Below are 23,666 nucleotides of genomic sequence, written 5' to 3'. Positions count from 1 at the left end.
TGTATATTGATGTATAATATTGTATACCGTGAAAAATTGTCTATTCGAATGCAAATTAAAAATATGGCTATGTGGATATTTCTTATGCTGGATTATACATTACTGAATTTTTCCATTATTATTATTCACATGCAATGTTCCCCCAAAATAAGCCATTCTCACCAAAAAAAAAAAAAAAAACATTACTACTCTAATAAGTCATTCTCATATTATATGTTAAAGAATACAATTTCATCTTTATATAAAATGTATTTAAAAAGAAAAGAAATAATATGTTTATTAGGAAAACACATGTTTGACCCAATTAAATAATAGTAGGGGCATAGTTGTTCAATTTCATATAGTTTAAGGGTATTTTAAACTAAAGTATAAACAGAGGACATTTTTATTCAACTTGACATAATTTAAGGGCATTTTTGACCCTTTACTCATCCTTTTTGAAACACAGACTCACATACGTATAAACAAGTTTGATATTTTCTTGCTTTGTTTTTAGTTCTTATAAAACTTTTTGCGGTAAAATCATCCCAACAGTAATTTTTATTTCGTCAAGTAATCACTCAAGTGAATAAATTTCAAATTTTGGACAACCCCACTCTCCAATTCCTGTTTTCCAATCAAGGTAATCTTTATGCTTCAAGTTCTTAGCTTTAATTAACGATTTTGTTTAGGACTTAAATCTTGATGGGGGTATTTTAATTAAAGAATTTTAATCTTTTGAATTGAGTTTGTTAATAATTGATTTGGTACTTTTTAACTGTATTGAGAAGAGAAATTTTGGGTTTTTTTTTTTCTTGATAGAAGACTTTGTATATATGTGGTAAAAAAAAAAAAAAATTGTGTCCCAATTGTAATATTCTTTTGTGTATGTGTGTTTGTACATGATTTTAAATGGTATTAGCTTTGTATTATCCTTAAGATCCAATCCTTTAGCATATGTAGAATTAAAGTTGTTGTCTTTTTGTAATTTTTGATTGTTAATGGTTGTTCTTGTACTATGTTAACTGAGCTTGGCTGATTGCATAAAGATTACAGTGCTTTTAAGGGGTTGTTTTGGTAGGACGTATAAGAATAATACTGAATTGGGCTTTTAAGAATTGATTTGGTACTTGTTAGATTTATCATGGAAATTGTGGTCTTGTTCTTATCTTTTGATATGATGAGGTAAAAAGAAAGGAATTTTGTGTCCCAATTGTAATGCTCTTTTGTGTATGTGTGTTTGTACATGATTGTAAATTGTTTTAGCTTTGTATTACTACTTAAGAGATCTAGTCCTTAACCATATATAAAAGTAAAGTTGCTGTCTTTTTGTAATTTCTGATTGTTTGTGATTGTTAATGTGTGTTCTAGTACTATTCAAATTGAACTTGTCTCATTGCCTAAAGTTTACTACAGATTTGAACTAATGTATGGATAATTTGAGTTTTGATCTGGTTAATTTTGTGTTTACCACTTGTCAAATGTTATTTTTGGTGTTTCCTTTTTATTCCAAGTGTTATTAAGCCCTCTTGTTATTTTGGAATGCTCTTTTGTGTGTGTCTGTTTGTATATGATTGTAAATTGTTATAGCTTTGTACTATACTTGAGAGATCCAGTCCTTCAGTATATTTAAACTTAAAGTGGTTGTCTTTACATAATTTCTGATTGTCTGTGATTGTTAATGTGTGTTCTAGTACTATTTTAACTGAGTTTTTCTGATTGCATAAAGATTACAGTGCTTTTAAGGGGTTGTTTGGTAGGGCATATAAGAATATACTGAATTGGGGTTTGTTAGAATTGATTTGGTACTTGTTAACCGTATTGAGGAGAGAAATTTTGGGTTATCTACTTGATAGAAGACTTTGTATATATGGGGTAAAAAGAAAAGAATTTTGTGTCCCAATTGTAATGCTCTTTTGTGTATATGTGTTTGTATATGATTGTAAATTGTTTTAGCTTTGTATTACTACTTAAGAGATCCAGTCCTTCAGCATATATAAAAATAAAGTTGTTGTCTTTTTGTAACTAATGTGTGGATAATTTGAGTTTTGATCTGTTTAATTTTGTGTTTCCTACTTGTCAAAATGTTGTATTTGGTGTTTCGTTTTTATTCCAAGTGCTAATTGCTATCTTTATTAATCCCTCTTGTTATTTTGGAATGCTTTTTTGTGTATGTGTGTTTTGTATATGATTTGAAATGGTTTTAGCTTTGTATTACTACTTAAGAGATCCAGTCCCTGAGCATATATATAAAATTAAAGTTGTTGTCTTTACATAATTTCTGATTGTTAATCTGTGTTCTAGTACTATTTTAACTGAACTTGTCTCATTGCCTAAAGATTACTACAGATTTTAACTAATGTATGGATAATTTGAGTTTTGATCTGTTTAATTTTGTGTTTCCTGCTTGTCAAAATGTTATTTTTGGTGTTTCCTATTTATTCCAAGTGCTAATTGCTACCTTTATTAAGCCCTCTTGTTATTTTGTTCTGCTTCCTACTAGTACTATTTGGTTTGTTGAAATACGGAAGTTAGAAATGAATTACTCCCTCCGTTTCAATTTGTTTGTCTGGTTCTGACTTGACACGGAGTTTAAGAAAGTAAAGAAGACTTTTGAATCTTGTGGTGTTAAATTAAAGATATATAGAATGAATTAGCTGTCATCGGCATTTGATTGTGGTTTGATGTGTTTCTCGTGTTGGGTTTGTCGTTCTGAGCTGAAATTTTTTAGATTGTAGATTTGGGTTTCTCTTTGCGGTTTTTTTTATCAAGATTTCTTTTGTTTTAATTTTTCCAGCTACGAAGCAACTTACAATTTCGCAACTGTTAGTCAAAGATCCTTTGGATTTATGTTCTCTCAGAGTTCATGTAATGCACATAATTGAACACTTTTTGTTTCTGAACTACTCCCTCCGGTTCAAAATAAGTTTCCACTTAGCCTTTAGCACATTCTTTAAGAAAATACTAACTCCTAGAATAAAATTGGTATTTTGACTAAACTATCCTCAATTAAATACTACCTAATTAATATAGTTTCTTGATTACATAAAACTCACTTATCTAAATAGGGGTAAATTTTGAAGAGTAAATGGACACTTTTACTCTTCTGATCTCTCCTGGTCAAAAAAAAAAAAAAAAAAAAGGATTATGTAAGTGGACACTTATTTTGAACCAAAATAAAAAGGCTAAGTGGACACTTATTCTGAACCGGAGGGAGTATTAGCTAATGATGCCCCGGCTGAGAATGGAGGTCTTCAGTTATTCAGACCCTAGATACACGATAGCCATCTAGACCTTCTACTTAGTATTTATCTCCTTGATCATAAACTAATTTTGCTCGACTGTGTTTTCAGGGTCAAAGAATTAACTGTTTTTGCGAGCCATAGATAAAAACAGTAGTGAGTGAAGACTTGAATGGAGCTTGACCTCGATTCATTTTTAGAAACACATACCGACGACGATGATGATGATCACTTACTGCATCATCGCACTGTTGATGAAATTCTCCTAAACCACACTTCTTCTTCTTCGCCTTCTCCACCTTCTTCTCCATCAGCTTCAGATGGACACAATTATCTAGATCGTCGTAATCGCTCGGTAGACTCGTCTTTTCAATCCCTAAGACTTCCTTTAGAGTTGCACCCGACGGAGCCAAGAGCAGAGTCAAGTAGTAGCAAACAATCAAGTGAGTTTTCTTCACCACCGGCTAGCCAGAATGTGTTGCCACCGTTTTTCAGTGGGGTCATCAGATCAAATTCAAAACCCGGAGATGCCTTGGCTGCGGCTGTCGCTGCATCACGCTCCATTCCTGCACCTCGTGCAGCAGCCATCAAATCCAGAAAAGCAAGCTCTGGAGTGCTGCAAAGGGCTTTGGAAAGTGATGAATCGGCTCCCATAGCTCCTCCAGCTCCTATTGATACTGACGTTTCTGACAAAAATCTTGATACTTTTGGGTACTCAGGGTCTTTACACGAGATTGGTTCTGAGATTATTGGCTTGGGAGGTAACAGAAAGGATCAGTTTCAAGCTGCTCAAGTTCAACTAAGTGATACAGATAATGGCAGTAGGGAGGTTTCTACAGTGGATGCAGGTCAGGACAATATGAATGTCGCTGATGCAGATGATGTTTCTGTGGTGGATGATTTTTCAAATAAAAGTAACTTGAAGGATGCTCTAAGTTATACTGGAACTCAAGGGGAATCTCCTAGTAGAACTGAAAAAGACTCTATTTTTCATGATAGCTCTGGGTTGGATGAGATTGAAGATAGACAAGTTCAATCTTTATTTGGAGGTGAAGATAATGTTGTAAGTGCGGATAGCAGCGAAGAACCTGCTACAAAGGAGATACTCTCTTCTCCAGTTTATGAAACTCTTTCTGACGAAGATTCAACTAAAAAGGATGGTGCAGAACATGAGCATGAGAATGTAATTCCACAATCTAAAGGAGAGGTCAGTTCCAATGGAGATAAAACCGATTCTTTAAACGATACTGCAAGTATCATTGAGGAGTTAGTTCTACAGCAGGAAAGTATGAAGGATAGTACAAAGCCTCAGAAAAATTACCAGTGTGCCTTGAAGCCCCTAGAATTGGCTGAGGAAGCTGAAAAAAAGCAGGCCTTCGCGGCTATGCACTTAGAAGTGGGTGCTTCTGCTCAACCAATGAGACTTGATGGTGTTCATAGGAGTTCTAATGTCTTGGGCTACTTTGATGTAGATGACAACAATACCATCACCCAAACCCTGTTATCTCAAGCTTTCAGGCGTGAACATGGATCTTCGCAGGTCCTGGCTGTTCACCTCAAATACATTGCGGTAGGAATGTCCAAAGGATCAATTCTTGTGATGCCAAGCAGATACTCTCCACATCATGCTGATAACATGGACGCTAAGGTTTTTGTGCTAATTAGCTTTGTGCACCAGTACCTTATTACAGTGATTGACCACATTGTGAATTAGATTTCAACAAAAAGTATTGTTCTATTCCAAGAAATATTATTCATTCTCTCCTCTTTGAACTTATATGATCGTAATTTAACAAATATCTTCGTGTATAGTCACTGTCGAAAAGGAAATTGCTAGTTGCAGAATCCCTATATCTGTATTCTGTATATTTTTTTGTTACTTGCATTAAAGCTTTTAGATTCAACTGAATTATTAAATATTTTACTTTCTGATGGCAGAAATGTGTATATGTTTCAGATGTTGACATTTGGATTACCGGGAGATAGATCTCATGTCCCTGTAACTTCCTTGAGCTTTAATCAGCAAGGGGATTTGCTCTTTGCAGGATATGGTGATGGGCACTATACTGTATGGGATGTGCAAAGGGCCTCTGTGCTCAAAGTTGTCACTGAACATAAAGCTCCAGTTGTGCACCTTTTGTATTTAGGGCAAGACTCTCAAGTTACTCGCCAGTTCACTGTGCTCAGCGGTGATACTAAAGGTGTAGTTAACTTAGACAGGTTTACAGTGTATCCCTTGTTCAATAGAATCTCCCTTTCGAAGTCACAGGTAAAAATATCCTTTTCATGCTTCTCTGTTGACATGAATATACATGCATCTCTAGGTTGAATAATATACATTAACATTTAAACAGGAACTGCTAAATGAAAGCAACAGCACTACATTATGTGCTGTATCCCTACTATCTGGTGAAAGTTATGGAGGTGCTATGGTGGCTTCTCCAGAGGGAGGCAGCCCTTCTTTGATTGAGGAAGGTGTGGTCGTACTTGGCACACACCAATCTGCTCTAGTGGTATGAAGTTTTTAGAAGATTCATTGCCTTGGAAGGATTTCACAATCTCCCCGAACCCAAACTCTTTGTAAATGATCAGTTTAACCTTCATTCCTGCTTGTTGGTTAAGACATCTGTTTCACTGTCTTTTGCAGGCAAAACTTTACCCCACATTTAAAGTTTATGCTAAAATCCCACGTCCTGATGGTGTTAGGGAGGGTTCAATGCCATATGCTGCTTGGAAATGTATGGAATCGCATATTTCTTCAGTTTTGGTCTGTATGATTTTGCCCGTCGATACGTTGCATTCGGGCTTGCTAAGATTGTTTTTGTTGCAGCAGAAAGTATGTCCATTGAAACATCAGAAAAAGTTTCACTGCTTGCAATTGCTTGGGATCGAAGAGTTCAGGTTGCTAAGCTGGTGAAATCAGAGCTAAAAGTTTGTTGGAGATGGACTACGGATAGCTCAGCAGTTGGGCTGGCATGGTTGGATGAACAGGTACATAAATTTCTTGGTGTTTATCAGGAACTTCGTTTTCTCATCATTAATCTGCAATATGTGGAATACTTGCATTCCGTTTTGGACAAAAGTACAAAGATTACAGAGGTCTTTTACTTGTCCAGATTTTGGTAATTCTCACGGCAACTGGACAGCTTTGTTTGTTTTCGAAAGATGGGAATTTGATCCACCAGAGAAGTTTTGCTATGGATGGATCTTGTGGAGTGGATCTCATGTCATACCATGCCTACTTCAGCAATGTCTTTGGAAATCCTGAGAAAGCTCATCACAATTGTTTAGGTGTCAGGGGGGCAACTTTGTACATTCTTCGGCCATCCCAGCTTGTTGTTTCACGCCTTCTTTCCTGGAAAGAACGAATAGAAGTTTTACATAAAGCAGGTGACTGGATGAGTGCACTGAACATGGCAATGTCTCTTTATGATGGTCAAGCACATGCAGTTATTGACCTTCCAAGGAATTTGGATGATGTGCAGAAGACTCTTATGCCATATCTTGTACAGTTACTGTTGTCATATGTAGATGAGGTATTCTCCTACATAGCAGTGACATCTGGCAACCAACATGGGCAGTCGGGCCAATCAAATGAATCAAAGTATGACACTGACTTTGTGAATCCTGATATTAAGGAGCAGTATACTCTGGTTGGTGGTGTTTCTGTTGAATTCTGTCTTCATATCAAGAGACTTGATGTTCTCTTTGATGAAATTTTTCCAAAGTATGTTGCTGTGAATCACAAGGGTATGTTGCAATGTGTTTATACTTCAACTTCCTGCATTATGTCCCATGTCAACTATTTGAATATTGTTTCTATGTTTGATGCCTCCTTGATGAAAAAGAAAATTGCTTATACAAACTTAGTGAGTGCCTCCAAGTACCAGAGTGAATTAACGAGGTTAACGATTTATGAGGAATTGAAGATAATAGGGTGAACATATTATCAAGCAGAGTTTTAATCAAATGGACAAAACGTAGTCTGAATGAAGAATTATTTCAGTTCTTATTTCACTGACCTCTGGAACTCAACTTTCTGCAGTAACTGACTTATATGTTAGAAAACCTTCAGTATCCATTTTTTTTGCCGTATAACAAAGTCCAAAAACTTGTTATATGTAGATAAGAACAATAGTAAAACTGATGTCTAATGGAGCCCCCAAGGGAATGGCCTAGTAGTTGCTGGATTGACAACCTTGAAAATTCAAATTCCGACAGAGGCGACACTAAGTGAATTCTTCTCGTCTTTCTAAGACTTAACAGGCAAAGTTACTGGTTCCCGCGCTGGTAGGAGGTAGCAGATACCAAGAAGATTAATTGAGGCGTGTTCAAGCTAGCCTGGAAACCTTTGATATCAAAAAAGGGAACAGAATAGAAACGTCTAGCAGACCGTTAGCTGATCTTTTAAATTCATTTGTGTTCCCACTGTGGGATTTTGGGCCTTTTCGGTTCTCATTTACTCCAGTTTTCAACTTATATTGCGTTGAAATTAAAGGCCAAATTATATGTTTCCATGTACAGATACATTCTTGGAGCTTCTGGAGCCATATATATTGAAAGACATGCTAGGATCTTTACCACCTGAGGTATATCTGCGGTTTTGGTTTGTGACAAGCTTTGAATTGGGGGTGTTTACGCCTCACATTACTTTACTCACTATCGGGCACTTGCTTTGTGATTCAATTATAAAAGCTTATGATATGTCTGTTGATCTACTGTCATCTGTTATTGCTGAAGATAATGCAAGCACTAGTGGAGCACTATAGCACTAAAGGTTGGTTACAGCGTGTTGAACAGTGTGTTCTCCACATGGACATGTTGTCCTTGGATTTCAATCAGGTATTGTTGCACGTTTTATGTGTCGAAATTTATGATTACCTTTTTATGACCGCACATGAAGGTTTTCGTTAATAAGACGGGAGTGCAAAGGACAGTTGTCCTCAAACAGGAGAAAAATGGCATGGAAAGAGTTGCATGAATGAAATAAAGCTTGATTTGAATTTTTTTTCTCTCTTCCCAGTGAAGTTGTCGGACTTAGCTGTTAAATTTTTAATCTATTTTGTAGGTTGTTCGCCTATGCAGGGAGCATAGGTTGCATGGTGCATTGATCTACTTGTTTAACAAAGGTCTCGATGATTTTAGGACTCCTTTGGAAGAGCTCTTTTTAATTTTGCGGGATAGCAAAATAGAAAGTGCTACTGCTCTTGGGTAAATTGATATACGTGTATAATTGTATATATAAATTATTTAATGAACATGACTCATAACGTGTACAAGTTTGATACCCCCATATAATGTAAATTCTCTGCCTAAAGTTGGTGATCCAATTCCTAAAGTGTCATGCTTCGTCTTTTGACATTTTTGTAATGTACACTTGTGTTTCAAGTAAATAAACATCACTTTCCTCGTGGATACAGGTATAAGATGCTTGTTTACCTCAAGTACTGCTTCGAAGGTTTTGCTTTTCCTCCAGGTTGGTCTGCAATATGCTATTTATAACTTACATACGAGTAAATTTAGGATGATTTTCTGCATTTGATAACTTTCTTTTCTATGCATGCTTGAACGGTAAACTGTCATTAATTAGTCTGTCTTTCATAAGCTTGAGAACAGAAGCAAAAGGGATATATTTTGGCTTGCACTTTGCTCATACTTTATCCTTGCGACTATTTTATTCTCTAGCGTGGTTGATTCTTGTAATATCAGTTAAATTTGAAAGGTTTGACGGATCAAATGAGGAACAATCCAGATTAAAGGAAATATAGAATTGTCAATTATTTTAAGCCCATGTAGTGTTACAGCATTCAGCTTCATGTACCTTGAGGGCAATTGAGAGAACTTGACATTTGCCTTGTTTTTGTTAGCATCAGAGTCTCAAGGAGACAAGTACTTTGGTTGTATGGTTACACTGGTTTCTTTTGTTTGAAGAAGATGAAATACTTCAAGGAAAAGTTTTTAGATAGATAGTGTAGTTCAAGGAGAAGTTGAAGGACAGGAACAAGAGACTTTGGGGATGTGGAAGATGGGATAAAAAAGGTGCTAGAAGATCTTGAGAAAGTTAGTAGATCAGAGTAATATTCTCTCACAAATACGGTTATTCCTCAAAATCGTTCTGTAGTTTTGCGATCCCCATACATATTTTTCCCACATTAATATCTATCATGACATGTTGCATTGCCTATATCCTGTTGTTTTTCCGGATTTAGTCTTTGAAGAACGACACAGTTGATATCCTAATCATATATGCACCTCGGTATCTTGTCCAGGAGAGAAACAACAAGGACTGGGATGGGGGGGTTATGCTGAAGAACTACTGAAGGAAATGAACTGATTTTTAAAAAATATTTTTAGCTATTCTGCAATTTTGCTTCTTGTGTGGACCTTACTGTGGTATTTTCTCACACTATCTTTTACTTAGTTGTGCTTTTGGTGTTTTGCCGCAAGCAATTGATGATGAACTGTATTTCAGGGCGTGGAAGTCTCCCTCCCACACGTGTGTCGTCTCTTAAAAGAGAGCTTGTGCAGATTTTGTTGGAGGAAGCGAGTTCTCCAAATTCTTCGACAGCAATGTGCTTAGATTACAGTGGACCGCACCCAAACCTGCTCTCTCTGTTAGAGCTCGACACAGAGGCCACCTTAAATGTTTTGCAATATGCATTTGTAGAAGGTGAAAATGAAAGTTACAGTCCTGCATGGAATCCAGTCAATTCAAAGACGGAAACAACTGAAGTAGACATTTCAACTATTGAAGGCGGAAACTTAGTTCAGAAAGTAGTAGATGTCCTTGCGGTCATTCTTAATCTGAGTTATTTCCAAACTGGTGGTTCTTTTAACAATAAAGATGAAGGATGTACTGACATTTGGCCGACAAGGAAAGATACCGAGTACATATTAGATTTTATTTCCTTTTTTATTGCCTCTGAAAAAGCTAAGGTTTCAAAAGATACCCTTCATCAAATTTTTCAATACCTGACACTGGGTAACGAATCTTACCCTAATGTTTCTGGGCGGATAGTTGAAACCTTCAATAGAAAACAGAAGCAACTGACTGCACTTTTAGAAGTATTGCCAGAGGAGGACTGGGATGCACATTACTTACTGAATTTATGTGAGAGAGCTCAGCAGCATCAGGTACTTTTCCTAACTGTTTCTGTTCCTTTCTCTTCTGTCAAGTATCAAAGAATTCAATTATTTAAGAGGCCATGCTAATTATTTTAGGTCTGCGGCTTAATTCATGCCATCACGCATCAGTATCTTTCTGCTTTGGACAGTTATATGAAAGCTGTTGATGAGCCTATTCTTGCTTTCATATTTGTTGATGACATGTTGCGGCAACTGAGAGGAAAAGAATCTGATACTTTCAGATCAGCAGTCATTTCTCGAATCCCAGATCTACTCAAGTTGAACAGGTTACAATACAATTCCACAAAGTTTGTCATTTATATCCAAGCTGGATTTTCATGAAATGAAGTTCATTCTATGCCAGCATCAAGCTGTTTAACCAATATTCTAGAGGAGAATCACAGAGTGCTGAAAAATCTTTGCTAATTTTGGGATTCTGCAGGGAAGGAGCTTTTTTTCTGATTGTCAATCATTTTGGAGAGGAGAGAGATTACATTTTGTCTCAGCTGCGGTCTAATCCAGAAAGTCTTTTCCTTTATCTGAAGACACTCATTGAAGTTCATTCAACGGGCACCCTAAACTTCTCTTCTTTAAGAAAAGATAATGCTTCAGACTTGCCCTGTGGAAAAAAGAAGAAACATATGTCCTCTGAAGTGTACCTGGAAACCTTGTCTGACTTACCTAAGCTCCTGCAGAATTATCCAATTCACATAACTGATGAAATGACGGAGCTTTATATTGAGGTGAATATTGTTCTCAACTGGGTAGTGACTTTGTATAAGTTTGTTTAGGGGTATTTTTTCCTCCATTGCATGATTTGCTTCCACTTCATGTTTTCTTTTTTTGATAGAGTAAAGTAAAGTAATTTAATTAAAATTATTATTTTCTAAAATGCTGTTACACTGGGTCTGTTGTAAAGGAATGTAACTAAAAGTAGCAAGAAGGTGCAGATTATGTTCAAGAAATGGACTCAGGTTCCTGTTCTAGAGTTAATGAATCAATTAAGTCTGATATTTTACCAAGTTCATTCACTATATCCCCTCAATTCCAAAATACAAGTATTAAAGACGTCTGTATTTTACATTGAAGATTTGTTCTTTTTTTGCTTCAGAACATCTATTGTTTCTTTCCTTATAAAAAATATATTATTGTTTCTTTCTAATCAGGTTACCATATAATGAACAATGGAACCGAGCACTAAATCTATTTCTTTTTCTTCTGCGTTTTTTTCTTAGAAGATAAGAAAGTTCATTATTAGAGTACCAAAGAGGTACTGCAAAAAAAAAAAAAAAAAAAAAAAACAGAAAGTTACAACATTGCTGTCACTGGTTCTCCGGGTCTGGTTAGTCTCTACCAACACTTTTTTCCTGCCAACACACCAGAAAATCTTTCACACTCTGAGGCATCACCCGCTGCATACCACAAATATTAAGGAAGAGATCGCAAATCCATGTTGATTGCCTGCAATGTAAGAACAAGTGGCTAGTAGTTTCCTGGGCTTCTTCGCAAAACGGCATCTACTATTTAGGGAGAAGCCTTTTTTGTGCAAAATGTCATGAGTTAAACATGCATTCAATGCAGCAGTCCAACCAAAACAAGCAATCTTAGAGGGTTCTTTTGTTTTCCGCAACATTTTGCAAGGCCAGGTCATATCTCACTGTCCTGCTTGCTTTTGCAGAAGAATATAACAGCTATTAAGAGAAAATCTGGCATCCTTATTAGCTCTCCGGATCTGGGAGTCCAACTTGTTCACATCAAGGGTTACAGGTTCAACAAATTTAGCAACTGGCTGACTTCATCCATTTCCCAATCGTTAAAATTCCTCCGGAAATTCAAATGCCACCCTGAAGCTATGCAAACAGGAAATTTATCTTTAATCTTCCATCACCCAGCCAAAAATATTTCTAGAACCTAATTCATACATTGTTAAAAGTGCTCCATGTTAGAGGTCTACCTTTTAATTTATATAGGTGGGAAATCCTTTCTAGTTCACTTTCTTTTCCTTTAATGTTGTTTCAGCTTATTGAGCATGAATTTTCTCTTGATATGCCCTGTATCGATGGAAATACCTGCTCTTATCTACTATTTTTTTTTTCAAATCAAGTAATTGGAGTTTCATTGAAAATGAATCAAGAGGATACTGAAAATTACAGCAGAGAGCAAAAGAGAGTCAGATCCTGTGCAGTGCCTTCCTCTATGTGGCAAAGGAGCTTAAAAAGTAAAAAAAACTGATAAAAATATGTTTACAGCATGGAGCCTACAACAGCAAAAAAGGTTTACAAGGCATCTAGCTTTTAGGATATTGTGGGAGTTAGTACTTCATCAAAGAATTTGCGATTTCTTTCTGTCCATAAGCACCAAAAAGTGCAAGCTGGTACCATCTGCCATATCTTCCGGATGCACTTACTGACTTTCCGTTGCCCCCAACCTCTGTAGGATTCTGTGTCTTGAAAGGGTATTACCCTGTGTACCCCAAAAGATAGAATAACATACTCCATATCTATCTCGCTATTGACAATGCAGTAGGGAGGTGGCATGTTTCTTCAGAGTGCTTAGGCACATATAGCACCTACTGTTGAGTGAGGGGGTCGTTATCGAATTTTCACGTGTTGCTTTCCAACTAAGCAACCAACCTCTGTAGGAATTTTGACCTTCCACACTATCTTCCATGGCCAATCTTCTATGATTCTGCTGCTGCGGAACATATTAAAGTAGCATGATTTCACTGTAAAAGTACCATTGTTGCTACAGCCCTTCACCAACTTGTCCATCATGAGGGGGTTGACTGTTACTTCTTCTAGACCTGACAGAAGATTACTACTAATTCCAGTTCCAGGTCTTGAATGTTTCTTCTGAGAAGTAAGTTCCTGTTGCCTTCTACTTCACATTGACTTACATAAGCATGTGGAGATGAGGTCAAAAGGTATAGCTGCTGGAATTCCTCCTTTAGGGTGTTATTCCAAGCCGTTTATCTTTCCAAAACCTGATGTATTTACCGTTACCTATCTTGAAATGAGTGTTGTCTTTGTTCATCCGACAACTTACTGATGTATTTTCATGGACCCTCTCTTTTGCCTCCAGCCTATAGGATTGACTACTTGTCAGCTTGTTTTTAAAGAGCTATATTAGTTCAACTTACTGATGTATTTTCATGGACCCTCTCTTTTGCCTCCAGCCTATAGGATTGACTACTTGTCAGCTTGTTTTTAAAGAGCTATATTAGTTTTGTTTTCTCACTCGGTGTTTTATTGCATCTAAATGAAGTAATCAGGCAATTTTTAGTACAATAGTCTGCTGTTAGTGACTATAACTACCAGAATATGTGCCGTATAGACCTGAATATAGAGCTTTTGCTTAAAAGTCTGCTTCAGAAGCCACTTCCATTTAGGCCTTAGTTGTGAATCCTGACCTGGGTCCTGCAGATGCAATTTAGTCTTATACTGCCATCTAAGTTCAACGTCTTCCTTATACATTTTTTTTGTGTGTAGCTATTATGTAGGTACGAGCGTAAGTCAGTTCTCAGATTCTTGGAGACTTTCGAAAGCTATAGGGTGGAACGCTGCTTGCATTTATGCCAGGAGTATGGAGTTATAGATGCAGCTGCTTTCTTGTTAGAAAGGGTTGGTGACATCGGAAGTGCCCTTTTACTTGTTATATCTTCACTCAATGAAAAATTCATCCTGCTTGCTGCTGCTGTTGAAAGTGAACACTGTGATACGGCTCCTGAGCATTTCAAAGCTATTTTAAGCAAGAACGAGGTTTTTTTCCTCTAATACTCCTCTTTTATGGTAAGATTTGTCTTATTAGGTCTAGTCTTTCAACATCGTATTTTATTGCAGGTTACTGACATACTAGATATTTTGCGCACTTGTATTGGACTGTGCCAGAGGAATAGCCCCCGATTGGACCCCGATGAAGCCGAGAGTCTGTGGTTTCAATTGCTTGATTCGTAAGCCAATGCCCTTTATTTGCTTATTGTTTACTTACCTTTACTACTTGTGTTCGCCCAGTTTCACAATAGCGAGACTTCAAATGATAGTGGCAACTGCTTCCCTTCAGGTCACTTGAAAACTTTAGTTCCATATTTCACTTACTTCGATAGGTTTGAATTCCTGTTGGTATCGGATTATACACCTCCTGAAGCCTGAACTATGATGTCAAACTTCATGTGAAAATATCGACATGTTAATATAGACTGGTGTTATTATCATTAAGAAACTGCAATGAATTTTCTGTGCTTTCCTCTAGTCTAGAAATCAACATCTACTGGTGACTGCAGCCAACATGACTACTGGAGATAGCAGCCAACAGATTTTTACTGAATGGAATGAGAAAATTGTCTAAATATCTTATGAATACTAACATTTAGGTGTCAATAATCGTTCTGGTCTTAGTTTCCATAATCAACTGTTGCATCTCTGTAGGTTAATGAGTTCACAAGATCCTTAATTAGGAATCTCGCTGTATAGCCATTTAAGTGAAATAGAACAAGTTCTTTAACATATCTAACTACTTCATGTTCTGCATATAATAGAAATTCAATCCAATAAAACTTGTAGAGTTGGAATGCTTACATTTTTCAAAGTTCCACGTATTCCCAAATTATGTAGCTTTCCATATACAAGTATTATTTCTCATCACAATAAGTATGCTCCTTTTCTTCTTTTTGATGAAGTAAGTGTTTTATAATCACAAAGGCATCAAGGGGATGCATAGTTACAAAAGAGGAGGAAATATCAGCTCATACAAAGATAACAAAAAACCTATCATAGGTCTAGAGAGCTGACAAATCCAAGAATCTATCATAAGACTAAGGAGCTAATAAAATCCAAAAAAGAGTTTGGGTTATATGCAGGGGTAAGATTAATCCAGCTAAAAAGAGTAGTCAGGCATCTGGCCTTGAGATTGGAGCTGGTTTGGTTTTGGTTTCAAGTCGAAAGAAAAACCCGAACCAAACTGACTTTATATATACATATTTAAAAATTATATTTATTTATATATGTGTCTATTTTTTTGAATAAATCAAAATGTATATTATCTTTTTGTACTCTTTGGGCCATTCTTTTGAATTGAACCAGGTTAGGCTTAACCATTCTTTTGAATTGAAATCCGAGCATTGAAGACCAGGCATGCTTAGTATATTGAAAACCACTTGGTTGCCCTTTTGTGCCACAAGATATATACTGTGATGAATGGATATAGATTTAAGTGTTAAGAAGCAGGAGTAAAACTTATAATTGCTGCTAGCCTTTCACTGTATATAAGGGTCCCATCACCGATTGAGTAAACAATAAAGGGGCAGCCCGGTGCACTAAGCTCTCGCTATGCACGGGGTCCGGGGAAGGGCCGGACCACAAGGGTCTATTGTACGCAGCCTTACCTTGCATTTCTGCAAGAGGCTGTTTCCACGGCTCGAACCCGTGACCTCCTGGTCACATGGCAGCAACTTTACCTGTTACGCCAAGGCTCACCGATTGAGTAAACAATGTATTTTAAAAAACTGACAAAAACCGAATCATAAAAACAGACGTTTGGTTTAATAATTGAATAACCGACTTTTGGTTTGGTTATTTTTTACATAAAAACCGATCCAAATCGAACCATGAGCACCCCTAGTTGTAACAACAACATACCCAGTGTGGTCCCAAAAGTGGGGTCTGGGGAGGGTAAGATGTACCTGAAAAGTAGCTTTGTTTGAGAGGTAAAAAGGTAGCTTTGTTTGAGAGGTAAAAAGAGTTTTTCTTTTTTCAGGCACAAATAAAAACATGACTTCTAACTATTTTCTGTCCGTAATATTCTTTTCTATGTACTCGATGGATTTCAAATCACCGAGGATTGAAATGGATCCTTACATCATCTGCACACCTGCTTATTGATTCCCTCTTTTTATTCCTTGTACAGTTTTTGTGAGCCTTTGATGGATTCACATGACCATAGTAAAATAAGTAAAGAAGAAGAATGTGTGCAAGAAGGTGAGCAGGCTTGCATAATTCAGTGGAAGGTGTCAAAATCTCATAGAAATGCTCACATCCTCAGGAAACTGCTCTCTGTGTTTATCAAAGAGATTGTTGAAGGAATGATTGGATATGTAAGCCTCCCGAGGATCATATTAAAGCTTCTTTCAGATAATGAGACACAAGAATTTGGTGATTTCAAACCTACTATACTGGGGATGCTTGGAACATATGATTTTGAGAGGCGGATTTTGGTAGGTTTGCTTTTATGTTTCTTCTTCATCTCTCCTATCTTTTGAGTATGGCGTGTCAATAAAGATTATCATTGAACATCGTCCATTCACTGTATGTGAAATTGTATATCATTGGACATCGTCCATTCACTGTATGTAAAATTGTAAATTGCTTGTGAACATTTACTTAAATAAGTTTTTCCTTGTTGTTTTGTGTCTGAACGTATATCTTTTGGCCTGCACCTTTTTCTTTATAAGGTTGTAGAAAGAATTCCCATACCTGGCTAATCAATGTGTTAAACCCTTTATGTCTGTGGAGTTCTCACTAGGAAACCTTTGATTAATTGATGAAAATATGAAAAAGTGAAAAAATAATAAATGTCTCCTGTGCATGAGTCGAACTTCTTTTTCTTCTTTTCTATTTTTCTTTTTAAACGTAGCATTCTTGCATCAGTGACATCCTTTGGAAGTAAGTCTTTCTGTCGCATGAATCCCAATTTCAAAATATCTCAACTTTTATGTAGGAACCTCAATGTGGAAGTTGATTTTGCAACTCCTTTACGACGTACTTGATTTATCTTGTTTGAGTAGCTGGAGATGCAGCACAATCATCATTCTTGACTTCTAACCAGAACAGCTAATTGGGAAAAAGAAAAAGAAATTTAAAAAATGGGAACTACCATTGGAATTAGGTGCAATGAAGTTCATATCAGCAAAGTAATATCAGTGTGTTAAAACTTGTCATTTTATCCTGTAAAGGCCTTCTAGGTTTTCAGGGTTTTTTTTTTTTTTTGGTTGATAGGTTCTAGCTCTTCATGGCTCGATAAGGATTTAGATCTGGACTACTAAAGTAACTTTACCAATCTCTGACGAGTATTCTTATAGAGACTTTTCTTCCACACTGTTACAGGATACCGCTAAATCATTGATTGAAGATGATACATATTCCTCCTTGAGCTTACTGAAGAGAGGAGCTTCTCATGGATATGCACCGCGAAGCCTCCTCTGTTGCATTTGTAACTGTCCCCTCACAAAAGATTTCTCAGCCTCTAGCATTCAAATTTTTAGTTGTGGTCATGCAACGCATCTCCAATGCGAACCTCAGGAAAGTGAAGCATCATTCAGGGGCAACTCAGCTGGATGTCCTATTTGTCTGCCAAGAAAGAATACCGAGAAGTTGAGAAGTAAATCTGTGCTTGTGGAGAATGGATTGGTGAAGTCTATATCAAAATCCCATCAAACAAATGGGATGACTGCTCTATATCCCCATGAGAATGATGGTTTCGACAACTCCTATGGACTTCAGTCCATTTCAAGGGTATGCAAGTTCTCACTTATAATAATTCTATGCTTGATACTCCCAGGTAGGGGTGTCAATTGGGCGGGTCAAAATGAACTGAGCTAATAAATGGACTGGTTATTGACCCACCCAAAAGGGCTAAATAGCGGGTCATAACCTAACCCACCCAATTCTTACCAAGTTTTAATTGTTTGTTCATTTATAATCTTTTTAGTACCTAATAAAACTATTTTTTTTCTTTATTATGTCTAAATATTATCAAATGTAGAAAATGTCTTTTTGAAAATATCTTGACAAGATTTATGGAGAATCAATTTGGGCTACATATCAGCCCAATTCTTTGATGGGCTGAAATGTGTTGGACTGAAATGGGCTGAGCTAATAAATGGGCTAATTTTGCCACCCCTACTTCCCTGTCCTCACTCCGAAAACCTAGGCTCGACTAATCACATGCGAAATTATTACAGTTTGACCTCCTCCTCAATCTTCAAAAAAGCCATCAGTCGATGCAAATAGAGAATATCCCTCAGTTGAGGCTTGCACCACCTGCTGTGTACCATGAAAAGGTTAAGAAAAGAAATGTTCAGTCAGCTGGAGAAAGCAGCAACAGTCTGGCAAAACCGGAGAAACCAAACAGGAGCAAGCATCTCAGAGATGTAAAACTGAAGGGATCATCACTACGGTTCCCTTTAAAAACAAATATATTTGGTGAGATTGTCTGTTCTGTTGTACACATGCTTGATTCTTAGACGTGTACCTCATATTTCTAAAGCTTGTTTACATGTGTTTTGTAGGTAAAGAGAAGAGCATTAAGCTGTGACAGCTCTTGGACGGTTAAGGTTAGGCGATATTTTCTAGCTGGAAGCTGTTATCTTCATTAGCTTGTATATTATAGCAGAAACTGAATTCGCGATAAGGACAAAGTATGGCTAGTATTGAGCCTGAGGTTATAGATTTAGGATGTTTCTGCTCTGTACATTTGGTATCTTCCCCGATTTTATTTATGAGATAAGGTTACAAATGAATTGAAACTGAATCACCAGTTCTCCTTCAATGAGATTAAAATTAACTCAAAAGTTAATTATGAAATTTATCTAATGAAGTGGTCGATTAAATTTTGGAAGCAAACGAAAGACAAATGGAGTAAGTAACATCAACTAATATTGCGAAAACGAAAGTTAAAGTGATGCAATGCATGTATAATCGCGTGTTCTTTAAATTAGTGTACATATCGAGGCAAATGAGTTTTTTTATCAACCGTATAAAACAATCAGGCAGCTTTGACTCCTTTAATATGTTACTGTGCTAATATAGGACGAGTTCATCATTATATTGTTTCATTCGGTGTGCTACTTGAAAACTAGAAATTCTGCAAGTAAATTTGGTCAAACTTTCTTGTACTTTTTCTAATAAAATGGTTTGCTTATATATTTAAGCATGAACTTTAGAAACAATCTCAAGGTGGCACCAAATGCATTATCTATTACATTATGAGATGTCACTCACCTTCAAAGTGGTTGGCTTCTATGAAAAACTAGTGGGAATCGATTATATAAATTCTCACTATCCATATCACCCAACATAATCCATTTCATTTCAGTACATAAAATTTATCTTCTCCTCTTTGCCCTGTTCTTTCGTTTGTTTCCCCTCGTTATTGCTTCGTGTATATAAAGAACTACATTACTTACCCGAAAGTCGAACAAAATTCCTAAACTGAATAATTTGCTGACGATAAAAAAATATTAATTATCACTTTTCTTTGAATCTATGTCATTACAAATCACATGACACCATAGTTAATACTTAATACAACCTAGTCATATGTCACAAAAGGGTACTACTAAAAGAAACATAAACTCCCGACAGACAGTCTTATCAGAAATTGGTAGGTCGATAATAGATTTCTCACGGATGTAAAAATTATTCTCACTTTTAGTAGTGCAATAAACAAAATGAAAGTGCAATAAACAAAATGAAGTTACAAATAACAAATGTCTTTGAAAATCACAGCTACAAAAACTCCATTATCAATCAAACCTTTTTATCACAATGCCAACAGGAATCTCATCATCATCAGAAAGAACAGAACCAAGACTACTCCATGCACTTTGTTTTGAGATATCACTAAAATTTCCACACATTTTAAACTTGCATCCCTGCAATTTATTAGATAGATTAAATGAAATATAGACCATAATTAGAGTATAAAAAATTACTGAGAATTATAAGATGCTTGATTAATATGAAGGAAATTACCAACCTACCGTTCCATTCACAGCGTCTTTATATTCTCAGCCTGGCCAGCCGTTCAGAGAGCCTGATATTTGGTGCATGAGAAACTATTACTTTCTTCAATTTTGGCACAGCCAACTCATCCACGGTTACCACGTCCCACGAGTTCTGCCCAATAATGTGCAGAACTTCAAGTTGCATAAATCTATCGACACCAGAAAGGTCTAATGTACTCTCTCCATATGGAAGCCAACAATTCCTCGATTTGAGTATCTTTAATTTGGGCAGTCTTTTGATCATCGATATATGATTCGTATCTAGTTGAACATACCTAAGAGAAAGCTTGGCGAGTTTTGCAGGCAATGCTTCAAAATCCACAATTTTCAAGTCCGTATATAACAAACTCAGCTTACGAAGTTTATCATAGGAAGACAAGTTGATTTGTTGGTCATGTTGGTAGCCTTGCAACAAACTCTTCAGCTTCAGAACCTCTAGCTTTGGCAGTATTGCCATACGCTGAGTTGAAAGTACCTCAACAATGGAATCGTTATTTACATTTAAGCTCAATTTTCTTAGATTGGTCAATTGGTGCAACCATCCTGATTTCATGTAGCAAACATCCATGCCCATTAGAGTTTGTAGATTAGGCAATAACGCATTGACTGAGGAGAATATTGTGCTTGACATGTACATTGGCTGAACAAATTGTGAAATACGAAGATGTCTCAATTGTTTCATCTCCATAACATCAAAAGCAATGCGTAGATTGGTCCATTCAATATCTAGGGTCAATAAATGTTTGAATTTGACAATACTACGTGGTATGTTACCAACGAAGTTTGGACCCCATAATTTGAGATAGCCTAAGCAACTCAAATTCCCAATTCCTTCCGGGATACTGACAGGCCTCCGGGAATTACTCTCAGGAATATGCATAGACAACACTCGCAATAACTTCATGTTAAGATGAGTTTTAAGAGAAGATGGGTAATTGTCTTCACTGAAATACAAGAGGGCGCGAAGCTTCTTAGGCTTGGCATATGAAGAGAAGAATTCATCAACACCACCAGAGTAGAATGCAAGCCTTCGCAACCTAGTGACACTACCAAGATCATCTTGTGGATTGTCCTTGGTGAGAAAGAAGTTAATTTTCCGGGCCAATGTGACACACAAACTATGTAGCAAATCATGTATGCGACAACTCGCAATTCTTCCCTGAAATGTTCTCCTTGAAACTTGAATAAGATTTCTTGAAACCAAATTATTTAAGAAATCCTCTGCTATATCCTCAACTTCTCTCCTATTGCTCGTACCCACTACTATGAACTTCTCAGCAATCCACATATTTATAAGATCAAATGCAGGAATTTCGTGGTCCTCGGGAAAAAGACCGCAATACAAAAAACATGGCCTTAATGCAGTGGGCAAATCATTATAACTTAGAGCCAATATATTAGCACATTGATCTTGAATATTTTGACCCATAGTCTCAAGTACGCTATTCCATGCATGTTCAGTTCTCTCCCTTGCCCTTAACATGCCTGCAATCAACACAATGGCTAGTGGCATACCATCACATCTCTCAACTATCTCTTTACCGATGTTTTCCAAATCTGATGAAACATTCTCCCAATAATTATTATCAAAAGTGAAAATCCTATTGGTAAAGAGTTCAATGCTTTTCTTTGAATCTAGGGGTTGCAACATGTGAAGCGAGTTATTCCCTCCTATATATCTGCCTACATCGCTATTCCGAGATGTTATAATTATTTTACTGTTTGTTCTTGAATGACATTCAGAAACGACAAGTTTCAGGTCATCCCAAATTTCAACATTCCAAATATCATCCAAGAGTAGAACATACCTTTTTCTTTTCAAAAGTGATCGCAGGTTGTCCTCCAAGTTATCTTTCCTTTCCTCTTCCGTCAGTCCAACTTGTTTGCCTATGTCAAGAAAGATTTCTCCCAATCTTGGCTGTTGTGAAACATAGACCAGTGCTGAACACTCGAATTGATTATAGACATGTTTATAAAGTTTCTTGGCAAGAGTTGTTTTGCCCACACCAGGCATGCCAATGATCGAAATTACTTCATATCGCGAATCTTGATCAAGTAGTTTGACTTGTAGCATATTAAAGTCATCATCCAAACCAATCACCTCTGTCTCGTCAGTATGAAGAAATAATCTTCCACGATCCAATGGAATGTAATCACATCGATCATTCTTGTTACTTGTATCGGTGATACCAAAAGTTGTCCTCACACGATTAATCTCATTAACCCTTCTTTTTATCTTCTCAATCTCCATAGAAAACTTATTGGAAAAGCGAGTATGACAAAGAACACAAGCTAACTCTTTAAGACAACCAAGTGCTCCTTCTCTCTTATGCGATTCAATTTTGGGAAGGAACTCATCTAAGATATCCTCCATATCACCTGCAAGTTCTTCAATATCCTTTATCAAGTTTTTCACCCTCAAATCTCCTCCAACTAACTTTCCATTTGCATCTCCTAGGTAAGATTGAATGTGTCTCGCTTCTCGTTGGAGCCATTCAACGTCCTCTTTCAACCAATATAAGCATGGCCCTTCTTGAATAAGTAGATATCCAGCTATTTCTGCACATTTGTTGATGACTGCTGTAAGAAGAATTTCAGCCATCTCTCCTTTTTTTCACCTTGCTTTTTCACTAGCTAGGAAAATTTGTTGATATTTTGTCACTAAACAAGAAAACAGTGTTAAACCGTGAGGATGAATAAATAAAAAGATGATCAATTGGTAAAGGAAAAGAAAGATTGCTTTAGATTCTAAATGACTAAGCACAAAAGTTGAAAATTTGGAGAATTAAGAAATATAGAGTCAACAAACCTCAAATATTCTACTAATGTCTTGAGACTTTTATCCGTTATTGCTTTAGATTTAGTAATATGATAAGTATTTGAAATGATATATTATTGGCAAATGCCTTGTGCATATTAAACACATAAATTAGTCTTTACTTGTCATATTAGGTGGTATACCACTTTCATGCATGAATAGAAAAATGTTAATAGTCAGATGATTGAGTAAAATCCAACGGTAAAGATGAGTTCACACCGAAGCTTTTGGAATATTGGCATAGCTAAAGCGAAGAAAAGTAGTTCAATAGAATCTCCTTTGTTCAAATATTATATTGTGCAAAATGGCTATAATAAATTTTTATAATTCAATATAAACTATTGAATTCTCTTAATATATTCACATGGAAATAGGTGATACTCTCTGAAATCATACTTCTATATTTTAAGCATCACAAAGACACAAAGCAATCTCACACCCAAATATTCTCAACCTTCATTATCACACGAGTTATGTCTATCGATGACGAACGATAAAAATCCACGTGTTTTGAAATACTATATCTTGACTTATTTGGTTTCCTGCATCAATTCTTCATATTTAGGCCTAGCCTCTTTTAGCAAGAAAATTCTTCAGTAGCTGACTGGAGAAGTTTCTCCCCTTTCTTTTTTAAATCTTAATGGCATAATTACACTCCAAAAAATATGAATGTTGAGACTGATACATATATATATATCAAGGTAAATTATTGAGAATATTAAAC

The 23,666-nt window shown here is 36.4% G+C and overlaps 2 protein-coding genes across 3 annotated transcripts; one reads left to right on the top strand and one right to left on the bottom strand.

Annotated features, from left to right (window-relative positions):
* The first annotated feature begins 446 nt into the window (after positions 1–446).
* Positions 447–18,869, top strand: LOC132640575 (uncharacterized). 2 transcript variants are annotated; one of them, XM_060357206.1, is made up of 21 exons: positions 447–622; positions 2,777–2,847; positions 3,333–4,869; positions 5,179–5,490; positions 5,576–5,734; positions 5,869–5,959; positions 6,052–6,212; positions 6,338–6,971; positions 7,746–7,810; positions 7,962–8,063; positions 8,290–8,432; positions 8,642–8,697; positions 9,694–10,355; positions 10,443–10,633; positions 10,789–11,089; positions 13,835–14,104; positions 14,186–14,295; positions 16,248–16,554; positions 17,444–17,851; positions 18,301–18,541; positions 18,628–18,869. In XM_060357206.1, the coding sequence occupies exons 3-21, from the start codon at positions 3,394–3,396 to the stop codon at positions 18,651–18,653; spliced, it is 5,715 nt and encodes a 1,904-aa protein (XP_060213189.1). In that variant the 5' UTR covers positions 447–622; positions 2,777–2,847; positions 3,333–3,393; the 3' UTR covers positions 18,654–18,869. The 2 variants fall into 2 exon arrangements, with proteins under 2 accessions (XP_060213189.1, XP_060213188.1); XM_060357205.1 differs by lacking the exon at positions 2,777–2,847 and having other exon boundaries at positions 448–622.
* An 862-nt stretch (positions 18,870–19,731) lies between these two features.
* LOC132642340 (toMV resistance protein Tm-2(2)-like) lies at positions 19,732–22,875 on the bottom strand. Its single transcript, XM_060359572.1, has 2 exons — positions 20,101–22,875; positions 19,732–19,992 (listed from the first exon to the last, which is right to left on the bottom strand). The coding sequence occupies exon 1, from the start codon at positions 22,724–22,726 to the stop codon at positions 20,120–20,122; it is 2,607 nt and encodes an 868-aa protein (XP_060215555.1). The 5' UTR covers positions 22,727–22,875; the 3' UTR covers positions 19,732–19,992; positions 20,101–20,119.
* Between the last annotated feature and the right edge of the window lie 791 nt (positions 22,876–23,666).

This window comes from Lycium barbarum, chromosome 5 (genome assembly GCF_019175385.1).
Source record: "Lycium barbarum isolate Lr01 chromosome 5, ASM1917538v2, whole genome shotgun sequence".
In the NCBI taxonomy this organism is placed as follows: domain Eukaryota; kingdom Viridiplantae; phylum Streptophyta; class Magnoliopsida; order Solanales; family Solanaceae; genus Lycium; species Lycium barbarum.
Note: the sequence above shows the minus strand (reverse complement) of the source record. Positions and strands in the feature narration are given on the sequence as shown.